General features: G+C 43.9%; 1 protein-coding gene across 3 annotated transcripts in view; it reads right to left on the bottom strand.

The window, feature by feature from the left end:
* The window catches only part of CHUK (component of inhibitor of nuclear factor kappa B kinase complex), a 31,550-nt gene that overhangs the window by 8,596 nt on the left and 257 nt on the right, over positions 1-22,697 (bottom strand). The window contains exons 2-15 of one of the 3 annotated variants that reach the window (XM_040607252.1): positions 22,568-22,662; positions 20,674-20,788; positions 17,736-17,805; positions 14,087-14,175; positions 13,301-13,390; positions 12,541-12,665; positions 11,317-11,424; positions 9,615-9,750; positions 8,401-8,595; positions 7,919-8,021; positions 5,475-5,598; positions 4,079-4,230; positions 3,013-3,074; positions 446-555 (exon numbers count right to left, since the gene is read on the bottom strand). In XM_040607252.1, the coding sequence (XP_040463186.1) occupies positions 446-555; positions 3,013-3,074; positions 4,079-4,230; positions 5,475-5,598; positions 7,919-8,021; positions 8,401-8,595; positions 9,615-9,750; positions 11,317-11,424; positions 12,541-12,665; positions 13,301-13,390; positions 14,087-14,175; positions 17,736-17,805; positions 20,674-20,788; positions 22,568-22,662 (1,574 nt within the window). Of the gene's footprint in view, positions 1-445; positions 556-3,012; positions 3,075-4,078; positions 4,231-5,474; positions 5,599-7,918; positions 8,022-8,400; positions 8,596-9,614; positions 9,751-11,316; positions 11,425-12,540; positions 12,666-13,300; positions 13,391-14,086; positions 14,176-17,735; positions 17,806-20,673; positions 20,823-20,937; positions 22,513-22,567; positions 22,663-22,697 lie in introns of those variants that run through there. The other 2 variants (XM_040607253.1, XM_040607254.1) reach the window with 2 other exon arrangements.

Below are 22,697 nucleotides of genomic sequence, written 5' to 3'. Positions count from 1 at the left end.
GATGAAGTTTTATAGTCAGTGTCAGGAAGTGTCCTGTCCTTCCCAACTGTTTTCTCCATGTTTCCCCAGGTCTAGTTGTTGTGTGGCTGCAGGGTAAGTTAGGCAAGTTAGATGAGTTTAGTCCTGTGACTGAATGTTAATCCTGCACTGCTAACTTTTGGAGAGAGCAGCGTCCTGTTCTGCCTTATTATAAGGCTGCCAAGCAATCGTTAGAACTTCAAGACAAAGGAGGCATGTACAGCTGCAAGTGGTGGGACCTTCACTTTTACCAGCAAAACGATCTTAAAACTGATTGCAAGCTATTCTGTACTCGCAGTTTGCAGAAAGTGACGAGTGTGTGTCAAAGTGCTGAGGGAGCCACCAACAAAGAAAAAAGCAAACCCTCAGACACTGACATATACAAAATCCATTTATGTGCAATAAAATTAATAAGTAAAGGACTTACAAGCTCTCCATAACCTCTCCTTGGCGCCTTGCGTATGGACTCTTCTGGAGCTCTACAATTTCTGTGTGCAGAGCCATGATCTGCTCATCCAGATACCCGATATCTTCAGCCTAATGGCAAAATGTAGTTACAAATCAAACTGAAGAATGAGAGCAATAGATAAAGATCCCCAGAATACTTGTTTGGATAATGGGCTGACTCCATGCAGAGTTCATGAGAAAAAAAGCAAAAAAGCTCTATGACATGACTGCTGCTACAATAATTGAGGTTACTGTTCTCAGTGCATGATATCACCTAGATCCAGATCTCAGACATCCACACTGGATGAGAAAGATCAGTTTCTTCATAAATGATCTCTCTTTGAGATGCATGCTGCACACACATACACAGACTCCCTGGCTCTACATATGTTCCAGCAGTAAAGTTGTTCTCCTACTCTTACAGTATGGACAGAGGATGCTCTCACACTTTACCCTCCCACACGCATTTTGGTCTGACATTTCTCTGGTATTTCACATCTTCCTCAAAGCAATATAAAAGATACTAATTTTATGCCAAACCCTCACAGTCAGTCTGGTGAGGCAGCCAGCATTTCCAAGCATGAGAAGTAAGTATGTGGTGCCAAACATGCACTGGAGATCCTCAGCACGGTTAAGAAAACACTGGTCACTGTTAGAAAGCTTTTCCTTTCTAACCTGGAGCTGCAGGATCTAAAAATTGAACACCATCCAGAAAATACTCCTTGTTGAAACTGCAGAAATACTTGGTATGAGGCTGTATAAATGAGATGTGACCCCTTGACCACAAAGGGACGCCTCTAGGTCTTGCAGGTAAAGGATAAACCAAGAAGTGAGCAGCCACATTGTCAAAAAAGAATCAGATTGTGAGAAAAATGTGAAGTGAACCCTGTTATCAAAAGAAATGTCTTTATCTGGACCATCACGACTCACCACACAGCATAACTGTGTCTCTTGAATTCACAGAAGTTAAGCTGCCCACTAGATAGGCTGAGATACCACAGTGTATTACAGAGGAAAACATTTTCCATTCCTGATAAACGGACATAGTTATACCATGTAAGTGGACTGCACAGCTTGAAGACAGAACATAATTCTACCTTCAATATTTGTTGAGGTTCCTGGTTTTCTGGGAACAGCCAGTGACAGCTTTGAGTTATTCTGTTAGAAATAGCCTCCCTTTTATCTTTCTTGCTTCCTAACAAGGAGCAACAAGATCCCAAAATGTAAAGAGCTGAACAGAGGTGAATTCAGGTGGGAGTCCCAATTCTCCCACCTCCATCATATGACCAAGCAGAATTAAGGCTCCAAGAACCTTTTGACTTAGATGAAGATAGGTAACAGATGCCAGAACCTGAATTACCCAGTCTGTTCCTTCATAGCAGAAAAAAATAAGACAATGTAATTTATTGTTTCTGTTTCTAATGGTGTCTGGGATTTTTATGTATTAATCACTGTGCTCTGTATTCCTATGAGAGCCAATACAAAAACTCCCTGCAGGGGAGAGAAGAAATACAAGACATCAAGCAGCAAACCACATGACAGTCCTGGTCAGCACAACATGCAATGTTCTTGGCACTCCTGCAGCTGGCTGCTATCACAAAAAAACCAGTACATTTTGAGATATTTTCAAGACCTCCGCTCTCAGAAATACATTACAAATATGCTGATTTTTCCTTGAACTTGTTCTGAATGCTCCCTTCTCCCAAGTTTTATTCAGTACATCCAACAGAAGAAACAGCTTTTGACAATAAACTACAATCATCCTAACTCTGTCCCTAGTTTTCACAGCTAAAAGCTTATTCCTTCCCTATAAATGTCTCGACAGAACTGCAGGCAAAACTATTCTCTGTCAAATAGGCCTCTGTCTTGTCATCATTTTCAGTGGAGGTAAAATTAAAATGTTCATTCCCAGAAAACAGAGATCAGAATTCTAAGCAGTAGATAAATTTCAACTAGCCTTTTGCAGAGAACTAGCTCTCTGAGAAACAAAGCTATTATGTCAGCTTAACTGTCCATAAACCACAAGCAAAAGCATGAACTATTAGGACTACTCACAGAATAAGAACCGACTCTAGCTCCACTCTAAATTTATTAAGGATGACTCTTATTAAAAACTAGTTTGCGTATTTGCTTGCAGAATACCAGAAATTTATGCCTGTACTCCTAAATCAAGTACTGCAATTTTGAAATTGCTGCATAGTAAGTGATTGGTATTATTTTCAGCTTTTAGCAATGGAAATTTTTGTCTGCAATAAATCCAATCAGGAAGACTCTTGTCCATCGCAGCACCACTACTTTTGCACAATAAATAATATGTCTCTATAGTCTTTTCCTATACAGACAACTGAATCTAGTGACTGGTTTTGTTAAAATCACTATATTCAAACACTTGGGGACTGGGGGCTGTTTCTTTTTTAATGCATCTCTAATGATATTCACACTCTCACAGCCAGCAGGATGTGAAACACACTGAAGGGACAGAACAGTGGCACATACAATGTCATGATTTCCACAGAGAGTTAATGAACCTTCTGTAATATCCCCTACCTGGGCACACTGAGAGGCCTTCTCTTCCATCTCCTTCCAGGCTTTGAGCATCTTTTCTGAAGCTGAAGAGAAGAAAGCTGTTAATTTATAAAAAGATACTGACACAAAAATAAAGCATGACATAAACTTTACATACATCAGTTGAATTTAAACACAAAGGGCATGACGCTGTATCTCCATGCAGGAGTCATGACCCAGAGATCACAGAGAGACAGCAAAGTTGCACCTTAAGAACTTCATGCCGGATCTTAACTCACATACAAACTCTTTGGTAGGATTTCACTGTTTGCAATCACTAGCTGGAAATGAGTCTGAGTCTTTAAACTCCACCATTAAGCTCAACAACTGCCACTTTTGAACACAGACTGTCCAAAACCAGTTCATTGAGTCTTTCATTTTCCATCATCCTTCAGCCCAGTCATAATTTTTGACTCAAGTTTCAGTTTTTAGCCATATATCCAAATTATGCATAAGTCCCATTATTCTCCCCTGAATAGCATTTAAGACCCAGACGTTTCTGTGACAATAAAACTGTAGCTGGTGCTTTTTCACCTCGTCTCTCATCCTGACTAATGCTACCTTCTGCTATCAAGCACAGCAAAATTACTCCCTTAGCGCTGTTCAACATGGTGTTTCTACAGTCACCATGCCTGTTTCTTCTGCCATGGAAGGCTAGTGGCCCTTCCACTGCACATCAAGCACAGCAACTCTGCCCTCCACTTTATGCTCAGCGACAGCTCCAAATGAATTAGACTCTGAGTGAATAAATAGCGAACATTTACATCACCAGTACTATTAATACTCCGTGCGGAACAGCTGACCACCTGTTTCACTGTCACTGAAGGTCCCCAAAAACATGTTACTTTTTATCCTTCTGCCTCTGCTTCTGCCAAACTCTTCTGCATCTGCCTCAGCTAAAACATACCCATAAAGATGCCAAGGAACACAATGGCAGCACCAGCATTCATTTTCTTTTAAGCTAGTTCTTACCCACAGTCCTTCATAGCCAGTCTGATCCTTTATAGGATCAGACAAGACACCCAGGCAAGCATTACAGAAAACGTACATATGCCATAAGCCATCTGGTCACTGTATCTCTCCAGGTCAAGGCGAATGCTTTGATGAAAAAATTCCAGCTTTGCTTTCAGTTGCTGAGATGCTGACACCATATTGTTTTTCATTTTGATTAGGTTGGCATTATACCGAAGAAGACTGAGCCTAAAAAATTAAGTAAGAACAGCACATGTTAGTTGAAAAGCTTATCTGGACTGATGTGGCCAGTGCTGTCACATTACCTGAAGGAAAGACATAGCTAGCAAAAAATTTTGTTAGTTCCTTGGAACAGGGAGTCTCAGTGGGGTCATAGACTCCATCTTATATCCTCAGAAGCTGCAGGTCCTCGGCAAGCAAAAGAGAAAGTACTTCCTTATTTGCCAGTTTTTCTGTCAAACTCAGTTCAATGGTCTGTGCAGTTTAGAGTATTTCTTAGTATTTACAAGGTCCTGTAGTGCATGTTGCCCTGGTAAATGCTGGCACCTTTTATATCACTTGAAATATATGACACTGCCCATTCTGTGATTCAATCACAGGACCAAACCCTACAAATATAACATTTCCACTCATTCTGCTACCACTTGTGAAATGACTATTCTTGGCTGCCTTAGGAGGAATGTTGCCAGCAGGCTGAGGGAGGTGATTCTTCCCCTCTATTAAGCACTGGCGGGGCCAGACCTGGGTCCAGTTCTGGGTTCCCTACCACACCAGAGACATGGACATACTGGACAGAGGCCAATGAAGGGCTAAGAACATTATTAAGGGACTGGGAGCATGTCTCCTATGAGGTAAGGCTGAGAAAGCTGGGACTGTTCAGTCTGGAGAAGAGAAGGCTGAGTGGGGATCAAAACGTACAAATACCTGAAGGGAGGGTGCACAGAGCATGACTGGCTCCCGTCAGTGGTGCCCAGTGACAAGACCAGAGGCAATAGGCAAAAAAATGAAATACAGGAGGCTCCCTCTGAACATCAAGAAACTCTCTTTAACTGTGAGGGTAACCAAGCACTGGCACAGGTTGCCCAGAGAGGTTGTGGAGTGTCCATTCTTGGAGATATTTAAAAGCTTTCTGGACATGGTCCTGGCCAACCAGCTCTAGGTGACTCTGCTTGAGCAGGGGGGTTGGACTAGAGGAGTTCCAGAGGTCCTTGCCACCCTCAGCTATTCTGTGAGTTTGTGACTATATTCAAGGTTCAAGTTTTTTCACTTATCATCAATGTCAGGCACTATGCAGGAAAATTCCTGGAGTGGAATAAGCTCTCAGCCCAACTACGTTTTATAATGTAGAAGTACAGAACAGCAGAGGGCTGTAAAACTTTGGGTAACCAAAATGCCCCAAGATATAATACATTTCCATGCAAAAAGTCTCTGTATTTGAATAATAATCTTCTGAATGAGGAGTAACAACTTACATGGCAGCTCTCTGGCCCTGGAAAAGCCTGCTATAATCTTCTTTTAGCCCAATCACGTAGTGAACTGCTTCTGCCCATACCTTGCGCAGCTGAGGAATTGGTAGTTGGATTTTACTATCCTGTACTGAATGCAAAAAACCACAATTGTACACAAATGAAAGGACAACTCTAGGAAAGGACTTCAGTGCTTATAACATTCCTAATTCCTGTTTCAGGTGCTTAAAGTAAGGGATCAAGTCACGTAAGATCTGCTCAATTTGTGTGTGACGCTGCCTAAGCATGTATAAGCTTTTCATGCTATGGCTCCCCAGGTGATTGACAGCCTGCTACTGGCCAGGCAACAGCTCACGTTTGAACTCACAGCTACTCCAGTACCGATTTCTTTGACCACTTTGGTCTGATGGCACTAGCAGACACAGTTCACACTACATGAAACGGCACAAGGCAGGACCCATGGGTGGGTTTATACAAAACATCTATCTAAAGCAGTTGCCCAAGCTAGCAAAGTAAATTTAATTGCTCCATTTAATCAGCTAATATTGGACAGTGTCCTGACTTGTGTTTCATCTGAAGATGTGTTCAAACTTTTGTACATTTCTTCCCAGATTGCTGGTGTAGATGTTTAAGGGGAAAAGACGCAGGACTCAGGCATGTTCTCCTACAGACAGGGAACTGTCAGTACGTTGGGGTAGGTATCAATAAACATGTTGTAAAAAGCCTTAGCTCCAAAAGAATCAGCACAACGATGCCACACAATGATATTCACCAAAGTTAAATAGCCCAGAAGACAGGAAAAAAACCCCAATCAGAATAAACCTGAGTGACAATAAAAGGAGACAGGGAAAACCAGCACAACTTCTGCAGAGCCAGGCCAAAGAAAACTCAACAACTTAACAGTAGCTTTATGTCACATGGCATTTCCTTTACATGCAATAACCTAGTAGATGTCTCCTGACCCTTGGCGCTAATTTTTCCTTCACAGAGGTATACAAGGTCCTTCATACAAGTATAATGGGTATACATACATATACACACATCTTCATAGAAGTATATTTGGTCCTGCAGGTGACCACTGTTGTTTCAGGAGACATGTAAGGGAAGCTGTAAGCCGAGAAGCAGCTTTCATGCATGGTCTAAAAAAGTGTATTGATAATGCCAGGGCCAGACAACAGCACCAGAACTAAGTGGGACCAACTGGAGCAGATCCCACCAATATCCACGCAGCAATAGGCAGGCTCTACTCCTAACAACTCAAGAGGGGCCTAGACGGTCTCAAACACTTGGCTCTGCTTGGTGAGACTAGAAGTAGGATCAGTCCCATAGGTTTATGGACACACTAGAGCTGAAAACTGCTGGGAAGACAGTACAAGAGGTTTCGAACCTCTGCCAAGTGTCTCCAAAGACCAGTTCTAGTTCATAACCTCCGCAAGGGAATGACAGCAACTGGTGCAACATGGCCAAACACGCTGGCTTGTCTCTGTCATCAGAGTAAGCCGAGTTTCCTTGTATAGTGCCAGAATGATCAGCAGCATAGAGCAAGGCACCTGTTCATTCAACTTAGGCGAGACATGAGAGATGGATCGCAGCTGAAATGCAACTATCACAGACAGTACAGGGCAAAAAAGGTAACCTCTACCCTCAGGATGCTAATATGGTATTCAGAAGCATATCTAGAAGAGCTGTAGGAGGGCAACTACTCATGAGCATCCAAAGCACCCAGTCTCAGGAGCCAGGACTGAAAGAAGCTAAAACCTGTTTGTACTTGTGCACAGGGAGGAGAAGGGATGCGTATATAACTTCTACAGATGCTAAACCCTAAGATAAGAAGGTCCCTGACCCTTGGTACCTCTGAAGGATGTCTATGTGGCCTATAACTCAAGTTCTGCAAACACCTCCCAGCATGATGTCACTGTAACACTCTGTAGGTGTGAAGGGACAAGACCCATCAGCAGATCAGGAGGCTGTGCAAATGAAATCACTGCCCCCAAGATACAATCTTCTTTCCAGGATGTAGTGTACAGACAGAAGTTTCCCTCTCTAGGCTACAACATCAGGTTGCACATATTATCTCCCAAGCCTTCATTCACATCATGGCTCTGTTTAAGTGCGGCAATACTTAGGTTCAGGTGTTTAGGTGGGGCAGATACTGTTCAGTGCACAGAATTTAATATAAGGGCAAAAACCTTAAATGAATTCTTAATTTTCTCTATAGGAGAGTTCCCAAAGGGTGGGCAATAAATTCTCTGAATGGTTAAATCTAAAAAACGTGGAGATACAGCACTGTAGATGAAATTTTGTTAGGCTGCTCCAGGTTTCTCAAATGGTCCTCTCTGAATTAGACAGTGCCCTTCAAGATAATACACACAGATTTATATGGCAAGTCTACTCTCATATTACGTGAGAAGCAGCGCTTTCAGTTCCCAGCTGCTCTCCAGCATACTTACCAATGTAATTTACACAGTCAGACAGACTCCGAGAAGCAAAGGGTCCATCATAGACAGTTTTGCTTTTATCAAACAAATAGACCATGTAGCTATCCCAGCCTCTCTAGTGAGAAAAGAGAAAAGACCATAAACAAGAGAAATCTCGAACAGTGCTCCTAGTAACCCAGCGGGTCCTTGTTACATTATGAATTTATTACTGTGGGCAGACACTCTTCTTATCAGGGGCCTTAAAAATGTGATTTTGATAGATCCCACAGAAACACAGGACAGGACCCTTTGCTAGCAAGTTACTTTATTTAAATATTTAGACAGAGTATAACCGTAAGAATCTGCTTATGTTAGCTGATAAAGGAAATGCTATACCTGAAGAGTTACTACACTTACAGAACTGTCTCCAGCGGGAAAAGATTAAGGCAATTTAACTTCCCCAAGATTTTAAATTCCCTGATAATGTGAAAGACATTAAACAGAATCATTCTTACTACGCCATCAATAACACACTGGGAAGCAGGTTTCCGAGGGTCCAGGCAAATTCCTGTTTCTAACAGCAGTTCCTGATTTCCAGTACTTATTCCAGTTTCAAACTCAATCCGAATCTGAAGGGAATGAAGGCTTTCCTCGGGGTACAAGAGAAATGAAACAATCTTGGCGGAGGTCATATTTAGGATGTGTACTATCTGTAAAAAGAGTACAAGATTACAAGTCACTGCTATCAAAGACAAAGGACACAAAGGTCTGGGAGGGAGCATGTAGCAATTAACATGTTAGACTGAGAACATCGTTTGAGTTTTAATTACTACAATAATCAAGTTCAGGACCAAACCCACAACACTCAAAGCCTGCACCTGTAACTTTTAATGTCAGAGAAAATTACAATCAGACATACTAATAGCCTTCACAAGCCACACTGCAGCTTAATTACATCAAAAGAAAGGCGACAACCTAGCATAAAGGCCATCTTGAACCTTGCTGTCTCTGATGCCGGCCAGTACTACTCCCCAAAAATGGAGTTACGTTTCCTTTAATCCCTCCATACAAATAAGCTGTTACATATCAGTGCTTGTCTTCCCACGACTCTCATGGCCCTCTCTACAGTTTTATTGTATCTGGTCAGACTGCAGGACCCAAACCACACCACAATATACAGATTTTGACAAATCCCAACTATGGGCACAATATTTTGAGCTTTAATTCCTCTGAAGTCCTTCCAGATCAGGCAAAATTATCCTCTGGCTTCTATACTTGCTTGCCTCAGCTCATCTTACTCCAGCAAAGCTCCAATAATTACTTGAAGGGGAAGAGTCAGGTGAATGTAATCTCTGTTATACTACAGGTACATGGGCCTGGAGGTCACAGCATCAGTAGTAAACTCCTGATAGTTGAGGAACACTGTTACTAGCAAATATTAAGCCATTACTTGATCTTGGCGAGTCCTTTTGAGATGACAGACAGTAATACAGGGTCATTCTTCTCCTCCAAGTGTAAACCTAGAGATTAATATTGCTGGTGATATTTTGCCTTCAGACATGCAATAGACAGGCTTTATACACGCTCACTTCCTCATACCAAGAAAGATACTCCTCATGATCTTGCAGCTGGATGATGCCAGGATTATAGCTTTGTGCCACTGAACACCCTTTCTGTTCTCAGAGATGCTTTCAGTAGGCCTTTAAACCCAGTATCAACCCTCACTCACCTTCAAATTCAGTATGTGATCCATTATTAGGAAACACTTTGGACGACTGGTCTCAGGATCTAAACCTCCACCCCGCTGTTGTGGATCCCAATTCAGCATCAGTTGCAACCAATTCTCCATTGGTTCTACAATTAAACTAAAACAGAAGGGCCATAAGAAAGAGAAGGCAGATATTCCACAACGCTCAGTCCACTTGGGAAACTAGGATCTCACAACAGGTTACAATACAGTTACAATAAGGTTACAACTCTTTTGTTAAGAGACCATGTGTGTGCAACGAACATGCATGAAGAACATAGATTTCACTGCAGTCACTCATCCTGACAGCAGGGAAAGCCTAGAAGGCAAGGAAAGCACATCCAGAGTGAGCATCCCCACTGTAACCAAAGTCTTTACAGACCTCAGCAGGTGCAAACCCCCATCCAATATACCCTGCATTACACTTTTTCTGACTCCTATTCATTGAGTCAAAAGTATTTTGACACATCAGTAAGGCGTGACAAAATGGATAAGGTGAATTGGGTTTTGGTTCTTTTTCCTCCAAAACCCATCCATGGCATACATAAAATAAAATAGTTTTCAAAGCCTTGTCTGCAGAATAACCATTCTCACGTTGCAGAGCTGCCTGGAAGGTTCTCCTCCATGCTCATCCACACCAAGCAGCATTTAAGTTTAATGTCAGGAATGTCTCTGAAGACAGGGCACAGCACAAAAAGCCTAAAGCACTGGCACAAAGCTACTTATTTCATTCTTGGCTCCAGTACTTTTCCTAGAAATCTAACGGTGCCAATCAGTTGTGCTGCAAACCTGGGCACATCTAAAGACACAAGTGCTAAATAAGTGACAAATGATTAGAGTCTGACTTCTGACTTGGTACAGACCAATTAAAAGGCCCTCCTGGAGGTCTTCGGTCTGAGCTCTAGCCCACAGCAGGGCCAATGTCACAGCTACAGCAGGCTGCTCAGGGCTGTGTCCAATCAAGTTTAGGCAGTTCCACAGATTTAGATCCCTCACTGCTTGCAGCCCCAGGGATGCATCATTAGCATGGGGAAACCTTTTTCCTGTGCCCAAATTTCACTTCCCTTGTTGTAACTTGTGCTGTTGCCTTTGGTCCTTTTGCTTCGGCCCTCTGAGAAGAGCCTAGATCCATTGTCTCTGTAACTCCTCAACAGATAGTAGAAGACAAAATTAGATCCCCCTTTGCCTTCTCTTTGCCAGACTGAAGTGGCCCAGCTTCATGGGCCTCTCCTCGTATGCTCTATTCAACAGGCTCTGACCATCTTTGTGGCCTCTTGGCCTGGACTTGCAGCAGGTTTTTCCACAACACAAGTACTAGAAACTTCTGCTTTCATGGAGCAGCTAACTCAAGTCCTTGGTTTATGAGATTCAGTACCATCAAGTTATCAGGTAGATGTTACTCAGTGGCCTCGTGATAACGGGTGGAAAGCAGTTGCAGAGTTCACACTGCAAGGTGAACTGTCATCATCCCACAAACTATAGGGACAGTCCAAAGTATTAAAAAAAAAAAAAGTCATGTGGCTATGGGCTATTCCTTAACAGCAAACAGTGGCTTGCCAGGAGCTTGAAACACTCCTTAGGAGAAAGAAGGAGGACCCCACAATGCTTGGGATAAAAGAGGACAAGCCCTCAGTTTAAAAGACAAGCCAAAAATTATCACACATTGCCACAAGGACACACTTACCCACAGAGGCTGTGAGGCTGTGGCAAATGGGTACTAAAGCGAACCTCCCCATTCATCTCTTCAGAAGCGAAGATGTGCTTTGGATCCTTCTTCTTGATTTTTTCATGCCTAGAAAATAAAATCCTTTGTGGATATACTGACAATGTTACTTCTGTAAAGGGCCAATTGAATATGGCAGCAGCAAAAAGCACCAGAGTCTAGTAGCTTTAGAAAAGAAGCTCTTCTTTCAGGACAAAGACATTTTCAAACAACAGATCCAGAATATCTCCAAGTGGAAGAGGGAAGCCCTTGAAATTAACTGTCTTTGGAAACATTTTTGCATCTGCTTGGAAGGAGGTCTGGACAGCCATCAAACAAGAGGGTCAACAGGTAACAATTCACTGCCCACACAGCAAGCCTGCACCAACAAAATCAGCCTCCACACACCGAGGCAGATAAGATTTGCAAGAATCATCTGGCAAAACCACTGCCCTTACCTTGATCTGAGTGAAGCACCTAATAAGTGTTAAAAACACTACAGGCTCTTGGATCCAAGGAAAGCATCACCAGCAACTGTCTCGGTTTCCTCACTTCACCACTGGTCTGAACCTTGCCTAGAGCTCAGCTGCTTCAGAGCAGCAGGATTTCCTGGGGCAAGTTTACAGCCATCAGTCAGCTGTGAGGCAGCTGCATGCCTCTTGCTCCGGGAGGCTGCCAGCCTGCTCTGTGTCACAGTCAGCCCCAACTGGAACTGAAGCTGTATGTGTATGGCCTGTGCTGTTCTCTTCCTTCTTTTATGGATAGGGAAGAGCTGTTTCTAATCTCATTCATGCATTAGTCTTCTCCTACTTACATTAGGAAATCAAGTTTTCCATGCTGGAATAAATGCAAAAAGTACTGAACTATTTAAATAATGAACTCCCAAAGCTTAGCAATTAAAAGGGAAACCATTGCAACATGGTTAAAATTATTTTTTGTTAACACGTAAGAATTTTTTAAGCTAACACTTGCATAAAACCTCAGATTTACCTTTTCTCCTGTTATTATTTCAATGCTAACAGAAAAGCAAGATTCCCATTTTCTCCTGTTGTAGGACCACCCTTTTAAAATCCAAGCTTATGTATACTCCTGGTATTGCAAAGTAAGAAGTGGAAATATAAAAATATCCACGCTGTCACCTCACCACACACAGCAGCTGTCATTCCTATTGCCTGGCATCACATCCTGCAGAGTAAAGTGTCTTACCAGGTAAACGGCTGTAGATTATGTAAGAAAGGTCTAAATCCTGCAATGCATTCAAACACCATCGTTCCAAAGCTCCAGTAATCAACAGTAACTGAGTAGGATTTATTCTCAAAGAGTTCTGGAGCCTAAAAAGGATCATAAAAAGACACTTTGAAAGCAGTATTTCAGGTCATCTAATTTACTTGCATTTCTGCAGAGACAAAGCTGTGTCTAGGCATGGCCCCAATTCCAGGGCAGCATGGGGACGCTGATGTGGCCCCGCTTACACTGCCCAGTGGGTCAGGGCCTAGAGCACCCAATCCATGAGGAATGGGAGGGAGCTGGGCTTGCTGTCTGGCTGTGGGGAGGCCAGAGCTGGGGGCAGGCTGAGAGCAGCTCCCAGCCGTGGCACAGGAAGGCATAGAGGAGATGGATGGGGCCAAACTCATCTTGGAAGTGACAGGTGATACAGTGAGGGGCAACAGCCCCAGATCACCATCTGTGAGGTTCAGGTTGGACATGAGGAAACACTTCTTCCCCTGCAGAGGGAAAACCCTTGGGACAGGTCTCCAGGAAAATGTGGGAACTCCATTTTTGGATGGTTCAGGGCTTGGCTGGGCCAAGCCACAGCTGCCCTGACCTAGTGCTGGTGACAGTCCTGCTATGAGCAGGAGGCTGAAGAAGGGATCTCTGCTGGTTCCTTCTGACACACACTTCTGTGATTCTATAAAATGTGGCAATACCACATCACTTGTATAAATGAAAAAAAACCCAGTCTTACCAAATATTGTAATGTTCCAACAAATGAAGTGCACAAACTTCCTTGATCCAGATCCTTTGCATATCCCAGGTCTATTATTTTGTGAACAATCTGTAAACAGTTTAAATAATTAATCAGAAGAGCAAATTCAGAGAAAAACACTCACCAAACAACCCAAAAACTGTGCAGTTACATCCACAGCATACGCTCAAGAGGAAAGCCAGAATGGAAGTTCTGGAGAAAGTCCACAGCAAAGCTTCTGCATGTGACACAGTGTTAAGGCTTGCTGTTTCAACATGTAAGTTGGCGCTGTCCACCTGTCTCAACTCAAGACTGGATTTTAAATAAAGTAGCTTGCCAGTTACAGCTTGGCCAAACAGAGTAGCTAGCTTTTTAACTGTGAATTTAAAGTAATTTGTTTAAAGAGTAACAATAAAGAAAGCAATTTTCACTAAGAAATCCATATAGGTCGATTCTTTGAACTTGGCTTGATTTTACATGCAGCCCTCAAGCCACAAACACAGGGACACACTACAATCTCTTAATTATTCACATTCTGTTGCAGGCAGGGTTCCTGAATGGAAGCCAAAGTCATTTGGTTTTAGTGACAAGGATTTAATAATAAGCAAAACCGAGTTTGTGGCTTCAAGACAACATAAACTTTTACTAAATTCACAGTTGAGTTTTCAGCCCAGTTCAATGACATGAACTACTTGTTCTCCATTGTTTCTCTCAGATCAGACCAAGCTGCTGACAACTTCCAGAAGTGGCAGTGGAAACACTACTGACAGAGGCCCCCTGGCTTACCTTTCCACCTTCATCTTGAAGAACAATATTTTCAGGCTTTAAATCTCTGTGTATAATTCTGTTTTCATGCAAATACTGGATACCAGACCCTGAAAGACATGTGTTTGATTTAATATAAAATAAACTCACACTGATTAAAGATACATCTGATAAAAATCTAACATCCCTAACTTTGGGGTTGACATCAATAAATCTTCAGTTTAAAGCACCATTAAGAACTATTGACTCAACAGATTCATGATATTTATTGTAGGACTGAATTAGCTCTGTTCCTCTGCTCTGCAGAAATGGAGATTGCTACAGAGTTCAGATCTCATGGCATAACCGCAGGTCACATGTCTTGCCCTTACAAGAGAAGCCGCTGAATTCCTCTCAAACTGTAGTTACAAAATGAACCACAGCATGCAGACAAGCAAAACAGGTCTCCAAAATGTGCAGGCAGCCTGAAACAGCCCTGCATGTCCTCTAGCCTAAGATCTTGGTAAATTAACACAAGGTAACAAAAGGAGCTATTTATATATGTGAACACGTTATGCAAGATGCTGATGAAAGAAAGCACTGAAATTAAGCAAATGAAACAAGCTCTTTCCCTTTGACCTAAAACTACTGCCAAATAGTGGCTTACAGAGCTTCTAGTAAACTGCCACTACTGCCAAAGCACCACATCGCAAACCACCCCATCAGTGAAGCTGCAACGAAGCAGAAGCACTGCTGGAGCTATAAAACGACTGCTGGGCAGTTTCTGGTTAACACTGCATGGAGCAGCTGACTGAGATGCCACCAGCAATGCCCCAGTAAGTATTAACAACACTGAACTTAGGGGCTCAAGGCTTCCCCTCTGCTGATGAGGGACTGATGTGCTCAAAGTAGCACCACTTCTGTCATCCCCACCACTGAAAGTGAAATTCCATGATTTCTTTAAGCCAGCCTATGTGAGGGCTGTCCCCAGAAGGAACACAGGGTCCCAAACCCTCCTTTCCCAGAAGTAATTTCCATGGTGGCGCAAGCATTTATGGCACCACATGATCAGCTTGATCCTGGGACCAATCCAGCTGGAAACTGCTAAGAAACAAATAATCAGGTTTTAGCCAGTCTGGTTTCCAGAACCTGCTCCTTGCCTGGGTATGGGAGTGACTGCAATAGGGGAGGGAAGAGGAGCACGCCCCAAGAAAAGCCAAAGAGCAGGACTTTGCCTTGTGGCAACAGTCCACACTTGAACTGCCTTGAGGGGACTGCAGAGCCACTAACAAAAATGAAAACAAGAGAAATCCTGCCTGCAGGAAAGGGAAAATTCACTACCGATCCACCCAAATAACAACACTGGCTGCTAAATAAAAGATTACCAAGCGTCTGCCACAGGACACAGCCAAAAAGCAAAAGACCACCCACAAAATCTGAAGTTTGGTTTTTAGTTTTTTTCTTTCAAAGTAATGACGTTTCAATCTTGGGAGATGGTCAAGTGGAAACAAAAGAAAAGGTCCCATGAAAGGCCCAAGGCAGGTATTGTATTTGCTCATCTCCACCATGGGAGTATTTTAAATTTTCCTATGCAAAAGATATTCTGACTGCACATCGTGTAAAGCCTGCTTCTAACCAGCCATGACTATATAAATTCATTATTTTAAGAGAAATATTCAACCAACATGCCTTGTCCACAGTTCAAACACTTTCTCCCATCTGGGAGAAAGTCTTCAACTTTCACTGATTTATCATTACACGTTTACCAGCTTTAACTTGCATTTCTTCTCCACTGCATTTTCAACTCTTTGCCAAAGACATGCCAGAGACATTTAACTTATTATGAAGACAACAGACCCCATTCTGCAGGTGGAAGGGGAATAAGGAGGAAGGAATACAGGGTTGTGCTTGATTTCAGGAACTCAGCTGAGCCCTCTGAGCACTGAAAGACAGAAGCCCAGGCCAATACATCCAAAATGCTTTCTCCTGCCAAAACTAGCTTCATTCCTACAAGTACAGACATGTTATCTGTAAGAGAACTAAAAAAACAAGGAGCTCTACTGGAAAGCCTAATTGCTAAAGAAACCATCTGTAGGCATCGTGCTCAAACAGATGACTTGTCCCTCCAATGGTGTCCAAGAAGCCAGGTACTTTCTAAAGGAAGGCCAGTTTCAAGTCTCACATCTTTTATTTTCTTACAGTTCCCTCAGTGATCAAGAATTTGGCATCAAGCAAGCTACAGCTCAACAGTCTGAAAAATGAGATATTTGATGAAACATTCCTGGATGCCAGCAAGTCTGTCATAGAATCATTCTCCTAGATTACTACAGCCTTGGGAAATGGCTTTAAAGCAGGCACCCAAAGGTATCAAATTAAATTGTTCCCCATGAGCAGTAGTGTCACCTTGGGCTACTCCCATCCTGTATGGATTTGCTGCCTGCTCCCTTTCCAAACTGCAGAATCTGAAATCCACATGACATCAGACACCTTCTGTAATGCAGATCAAGTTGATGTCTGGCTAATTTTCATCTTGTCATCACTCTACCTCCCTGCAGGCTGCCTTGGGACCTTTCTTAGGGCAATACGCAGCCCAACGGCAGTGTTAGTGGGAAAGATTTCTTCTCCATCCTCGTGCTTCAAGTTGCCATTGTGCAACACAGGGCTGGTGCCCTTGTTATGCTGCTCATCAAGTACAGTTTAGTCCTATCCATCACCTTTACAAGTGCCCTTTTCTGTAGCGCTCAGACCTTCCTCAGCCTCCCTGTGGCCAGACCCAATAAGCCCATCTCCTGGTGGGTCAGGTGCTCCAGGCCTTGTGCTGTCTTTGCAGGGCCTTGCTAGGATCTCCACACCCCTCTGGAACTTGGGGCCAGATGAGGACAATTGTATCCAGATGTAGCCTCACCAGTGCTAAGTAAAGGAGACAATGATCTCCACCACTGCACTAGCCACAGCTCTAATGCAGACCAACAGAATTGCTTTTCCAAAACAAGAAGCTTGTCAACATTTAGACATGCTTATTTTGGGATTGCCTACCTCATCAACCCTCAGTTGAGAGCAAATCATTAGCCAGAAGATTCCTGGACTAGCCCTCGCATAGTTGGCTTCCTCTTCTGCTATGCTCTTACCTATCTTGCTCTCAGCTCCACTCCAGTTTGTCATCTCCTCTGTAGTGTCACCCTGAACAAACAAAATTTCCCTCCTACTAAGCAAAACCTACACAGAGAAGCCATAGGGCAACTTTGGCACTTGTCACATTGGTTCTTGCTTTTTGGCTTGTAAAAGTTACATTCCTTCAAATAACATAACAGTTTGACACTCCCAGAATCATGTACTGAAATGGGGTTTGAATGGGAAAACGTGGCCTTAACAAAAGAAAATGTTAAGGTCATAGTTACATACAACTGACCACTACACAGGTTTTCAAATTCCATTCCACAGACAGGTCATTAGTGAAAGCTTCTTGTCTCTGTGATCAGTAGGGATATCAAGTCCTTCCTCTGCAATAGAAACCTGATTTGATTTAACACTCTGTTCTCCTAAGTCCCCTTTTCAGGGTCAGCTGAAAAAGCAACATGCCATTACACATAATTAACACACACACACCCCCCCAAAAAAAAACCCACAAAAAAACCCCAAGCAAACAACAACAAAAAACACCAAAGCACAAGAAAGGCACTAGACTACATACCGATGTCACTAAGCAAAGAAAGTATTTGACTTTCCTTAAGTCCGCAGCAGTTTTCCGGTTTGTTCAGCAACTACAGTAAATAAATTAAAAAAAAAAAACAAAACAGTTTAGACCCCTGTTGACAGTCAAGAGCAACTCCTTCCACACCCTGCGGACATGACACAGACAACAGCACAGTTCAAAGATAACTCCAGTTGAATGAGGTAGCTGGTTTTGTGAAACAAGAGCATGGGAGAAAAAGAAAACTACTCAGACAAAACAAAAATTTAGTGCAGAGATAAGGTTGAAAAGATTTGGACTACTAGAATAATACCACAAAAGTGTAAGAGACATCAGAAAGCAAATGGGCAAAAGACACAGGCAGGGCCATATGGCTGTAGGCAACAGGGATCCCAAGGCTCCTGGAATTTGTTCCTCATCTCATGAAGTTTGGGAACACCCCGTATACCTGAAGCAGGACTGCTGCTTGGAAAAACAACTCTCCAGCGAGGAAATAAATTGAGTGACAAAAGGCAAAAGGAATGGATGTACATCTAAGCCCTTGGCATTCAAACACACATCGCTGACAAAAGGATGAGAAGGGAACCTAACAGGTTAACGCCTAAATTCAGCGTAGGTCACAGAAGAGAAGATCACTGCAGTTATTTACTGCTCCCAAACAGCTTAGCTGGCCCAAAGCAATTGCTGCTTTAATTTGCACAAGTTGGCCATGGACTCTAACACAGCCTGTTTTCCTCAGTGTGCTGTACCCAAGTGATACTCCATGCTATGGAAAACACAAACATCCAGGTATCAGCCTCCACTGCAAGTTGCTGCCAAACAATGTGCAGTCACCTGTAGTCAGTCCCCACTCCATTAATGCTGCCTGAGCCCTGCAGGGTCCAACCCATGATACCAGCCACCCACCTCATGGTCAGCCACCTTAAAACCAGTAAAGGGTAACTCTCTGATAATGGTGCTATGGCTGCAGACTGTCCCATTTCACACAAGTCACCTTCTTCAGCTCAGCGCTTGATTGCTGGCTAGCTCTGCCCTGGGACACAGTCTCCTTCCTGACTGCCCTCCAACGATGAGAGGCAGCTGCTTGACACTTCAGCATGCTGGCTTTCAGGCTGCCCACCTAGTTAACCCTGAGCTAAAAAGCAGATCACTGGCCTGTGGATCACTGGAGTACCCACAGCACGGACCATAACCTGAACTCTCAGCCCTGTCTCCACTCTAAGGTGCTTCACCTCTCTCCTCCCTTGCTCTAAATTTTTCTCCTCTAGCAAAAGGTCTAGTGGAAGCACCATAAGAAAACCTCTCCCAATCAGTCTTAATGACCTGTCAATAAGTAACCAGCAATTTCCTGCATATGCCCTGAGTCAGCCAAGTTGTGATCTGATTTTTACTTCACTGAAGGCTTTTATAGATTAGATTGAGGGTACACTTCTGCACTGCAGCCACTCCTGCCACGATGTATCCTCGTGGTTTTGCCTGCCTCCCACACTTCAGGCACAACCAGTAGTCACACCTCTACAGAGAAGAAGCCAAACTTCAACATCTCGCTCCTTAACTTCTGAGTAGATGTGCTGAACAACAAAGGACAAGAGGGGCAAAGTCAGAAATCAAACTCAGAGCCCACCCTTCTCTGAAAGAGCACAAGCATGAAAATGTGCGCGGCCCATAGACAGAAGCTGATGCTTTTCCATGCTTTATGGAAGATCACACAAGTGCAATGAGAAACTTAGGGCAATGCAAAACAAAAATAACGCTAAGCAAGTGTAAGAGAAAAGATTTGAAGAACAGGATCAGAAATAAAAAAAACATGCATTTTTTTTCTTTAAGGAACAAAGTGTTACATGTGATCAAATTAAATGAAGCGTGTTACTTCCGTAATTGTCCCAGCATCTATGCAACATCAAAAGATTCATTAGGAATTAAATGATCAAATACTACATTGTAAGTAGAGCTTTCTTGGTCAGGGCTTCCAATCTACCTTCAAGTAGTCTCAAAACTTTTTCTGCAAAAATACAACACCCAAGCATCGCTGAGAACATGGTAAGCTACATGTGTCTGCAACATCCAAATGCTGATTTCATATATACCCACTTCCTTTCATTGTCAACCTTAAAACTATCTCTTAAAATTGTCCTTACTGTTTTAAGCAACCCCAAAAAGTAAAATAAGGCTCAGCAAGTTACCAGTTCACTAGCTGCTATCACAAATAAGCAGTTATCGCATTCAGAATCTGCTTGCGTTCATCCAGTGCTATTTAACAGCAGTACCAAAACCAATAGAGAAATTAACTTCCCAATCACTTCAACGAGGTGATTTCTAAGCAAACATTAGCTAACAGGGATTTGTTTCTTCATCCCTATACAAATGGCTGCTTCCTGAAGCCAGCTGCAAAGGAAAGAGAGCATAAATTCTACTGGGCCATGCAGCTGCTGCCTGGGGAGCTGCTGAAAGGTTCCTTTACTCTTGGGTGTTGCTGCTTTGCAGTAGGGCAGTTTCCAGTTCAGCAGGAAAGTCTCTGAAGACCTGGAGGCCCCAGTCCAGTACAGTACTAAAAGGATCCATCCCTGTGCTGAGAGCAATACAACACTGGATAGAGGTGAAACAAAACCAGGTAAGAGACACACTGCAGCAAAGCCAAACAGGCTGGGTGTATCTAGGCTACGGGAAGTTGCATTAATGCTGTAACAGTTCCACGAAAGGAAACGCTGCTTCAGGATAAGAGAGTATCTGCCCTTGGATTGCTCTCTGTCTTCTGGTTTCAAAAACACAAGCCTCATTTCCCACACGTTTTTTTTTCTCTCCACTTTACATATATTTCCCCACACCTACACTCAAAAAGCACCACAGAACACACGTGGTCTCATAGACAGCCACAGTTACAGAAACAGCATTAACACTACTTATTTTGCTACATATTGTGAAGCAAAGCAGATGTTACCTTCCGGAGGTCACCCCCTGAACAATATTCCATCGCTAGAAGAGGAACGTCATTAACCAGGAAGTTCATCTCCTCAGGAACTTCACAGGCTCTTACTACATTGGGATGGTTCAACCTAAGCACATGGAAAGTTCGATGAAAACTGACTCCTCTTGGAAGAACGAGACAACAGATCGTCAACCAACCACATTTTATGTTTCAGGTACAATTTCTGTTCCCCAAATGGATCCTTGCTGAGAAGTACACTCTTCAACAGGTACCTACCAGTATCCAGATGCATAAAATCCACACACTTGTGATGAGAAGAAACGATGTCTCAAAGTCAAGGTAGAGGACTTTGATGATGGGTATCCAGGCTCAGGTTCTGGATTCCTACACGCTCCTGGCAAAGTTGTTACAAACGTGTCTCTGTTTCTGCATGCGGGGACAGTTTCTCCCTGGCCCCAGGGTTTCATAGGAATCTGTTAACACTTGTGTAATGGTACCAGGAAGGTAGAACCAGGCAGGTGAAATCCACGTACAGGGGGATTAGTTTCTGCAACCGAATTCAGATAGATGCTCCCTGACTGTGTCTAATATACATTACTCTTGACACATCCAGAAGGAAATGAAGGCAAATTACTTCTGTGTGCACCTTCCAAAGCCTCTGGAAGCCACCACAAGAGCAGCTGTAGCTGTGCCGCTCAGTGCTTGTATTCAAGAAACAAATATGGTGAAAATGCTAAAAAGAACAGTGATCACCAAGCCCCAACCTACAAACTCAGGTTACCTGCTAATGGTCTCCAATGTTAGTGCATACAGTGAGCAGGCGAGGGCGACAAGGTGGCAGAGTAGGAGCTTGGTAAAGCTCTATGCAGCAGAGGCACTGCAGACCTTGGTGGAGACAACTTGGAACAACCCTCAGTGGTATCCCTGCTCCCACCAGTGGGATGGCACATTTCATGCTCCGGGATCTCTCTCAAAAGGGAGGAGAAATTCTCAGGACAGGGTCCCTGGTTAAGGGACCAAGGAATTCCCAAGGACCATACAAGGCCCCACCACCCAGAGCTACTACTCATATCCCCAAGGACAAACCTGGCTAGCTCCGGTTCACAGGTACCTCAAAAGTGACACGATGGAAAGAGGGATGGTGGGCAATATAGAGTACATACTTTCTCATGAGAAAGTATTAGGAAACATTATTCTGTACATGCAGAAGTGTGACAGAAAGAAAGCAATTCCTAGGACCCCTCCAGGTGCTAGACCAAAGATGAACACACTGCACAGCATGAGAACATGCAGGTGTTCTCACGTCACCACGTTAAAACTCAAAAGCGCTGTGTGGTGTGAGTCTGGAGGAATTCAGGATGGGCAAACAGCCCAGGCAACAGAAGGGCAGGGGTTTTGGATGTCACAAGGTCCCAACCCAAGGCATGAGCTAGTACAGCACACCAGCAACACTTTGATAGCTTGCGATGACAGATAAGACCAGCACAGAGCTGCTAAGTGACGGGCAGATCCTCTCCCTGGCTGGTTCAGTCTGGGGGCTGGCTGTCCCCATGCCCTGTCACCACGCCCTGGTCTCTCAGCCTGGCTGGTTCACGGCCACTGGGTCCCAGCTGTCCCCACGCCCTGGTCCTTCAGCTCAGCTGGTTGAGGGCTGCTGGGCCCCTGCTGTCCCCCACACTCCGGCCGGTTGAGGGCCGCTGGGCCCCAACTGTCCCCCTGCCCTGTCCCTCAACCCTGTCCCCACACTCCGGCCGGTTGAGGGCCGCTGGGCCCCCGCCTCGGTCCCTCACCCCGGCAGGTTCTTAGGGCCGGGCCCCGCCTGTCCCCACGCCCCGGCTCCCCAGCCCAGCCGTTGAGGGCCGCTGTGCCCCGGCTGCCCGGGCGGTGCCGACTCGTCCGCACTCACTTCTTCATGATGTCGATCTCATGGCACCAGCGGTCCTTGTTCTTGACGCTGAGCTCCAGCCGGCAGGACTTGATGGCTACCCGGGCGCCCGAGTCCTGCAGGACACAGCGCCGTCAGCCGCCCGGGCCCG

This window comes from Falco naumanni, chromosome 9, assembly GCF_017639655.2.
Source record: "Falco naumanni isolate bFalNau1 chromosome 9, bFalNau1.pat, whole genome shotgun sequence".
In the NCBI taxonomy this organism is placed as follows: domain Eukaryota; kingdom Metazoa; phylum Chordata; class Aves; order Falconiformes; family Falconidae; genus Falco; species Falco naumanni.
Note: the sequence above shows the minus strand (reverse complement) of the source record. Positions and strands in the feature narration are given on the sequence as shown.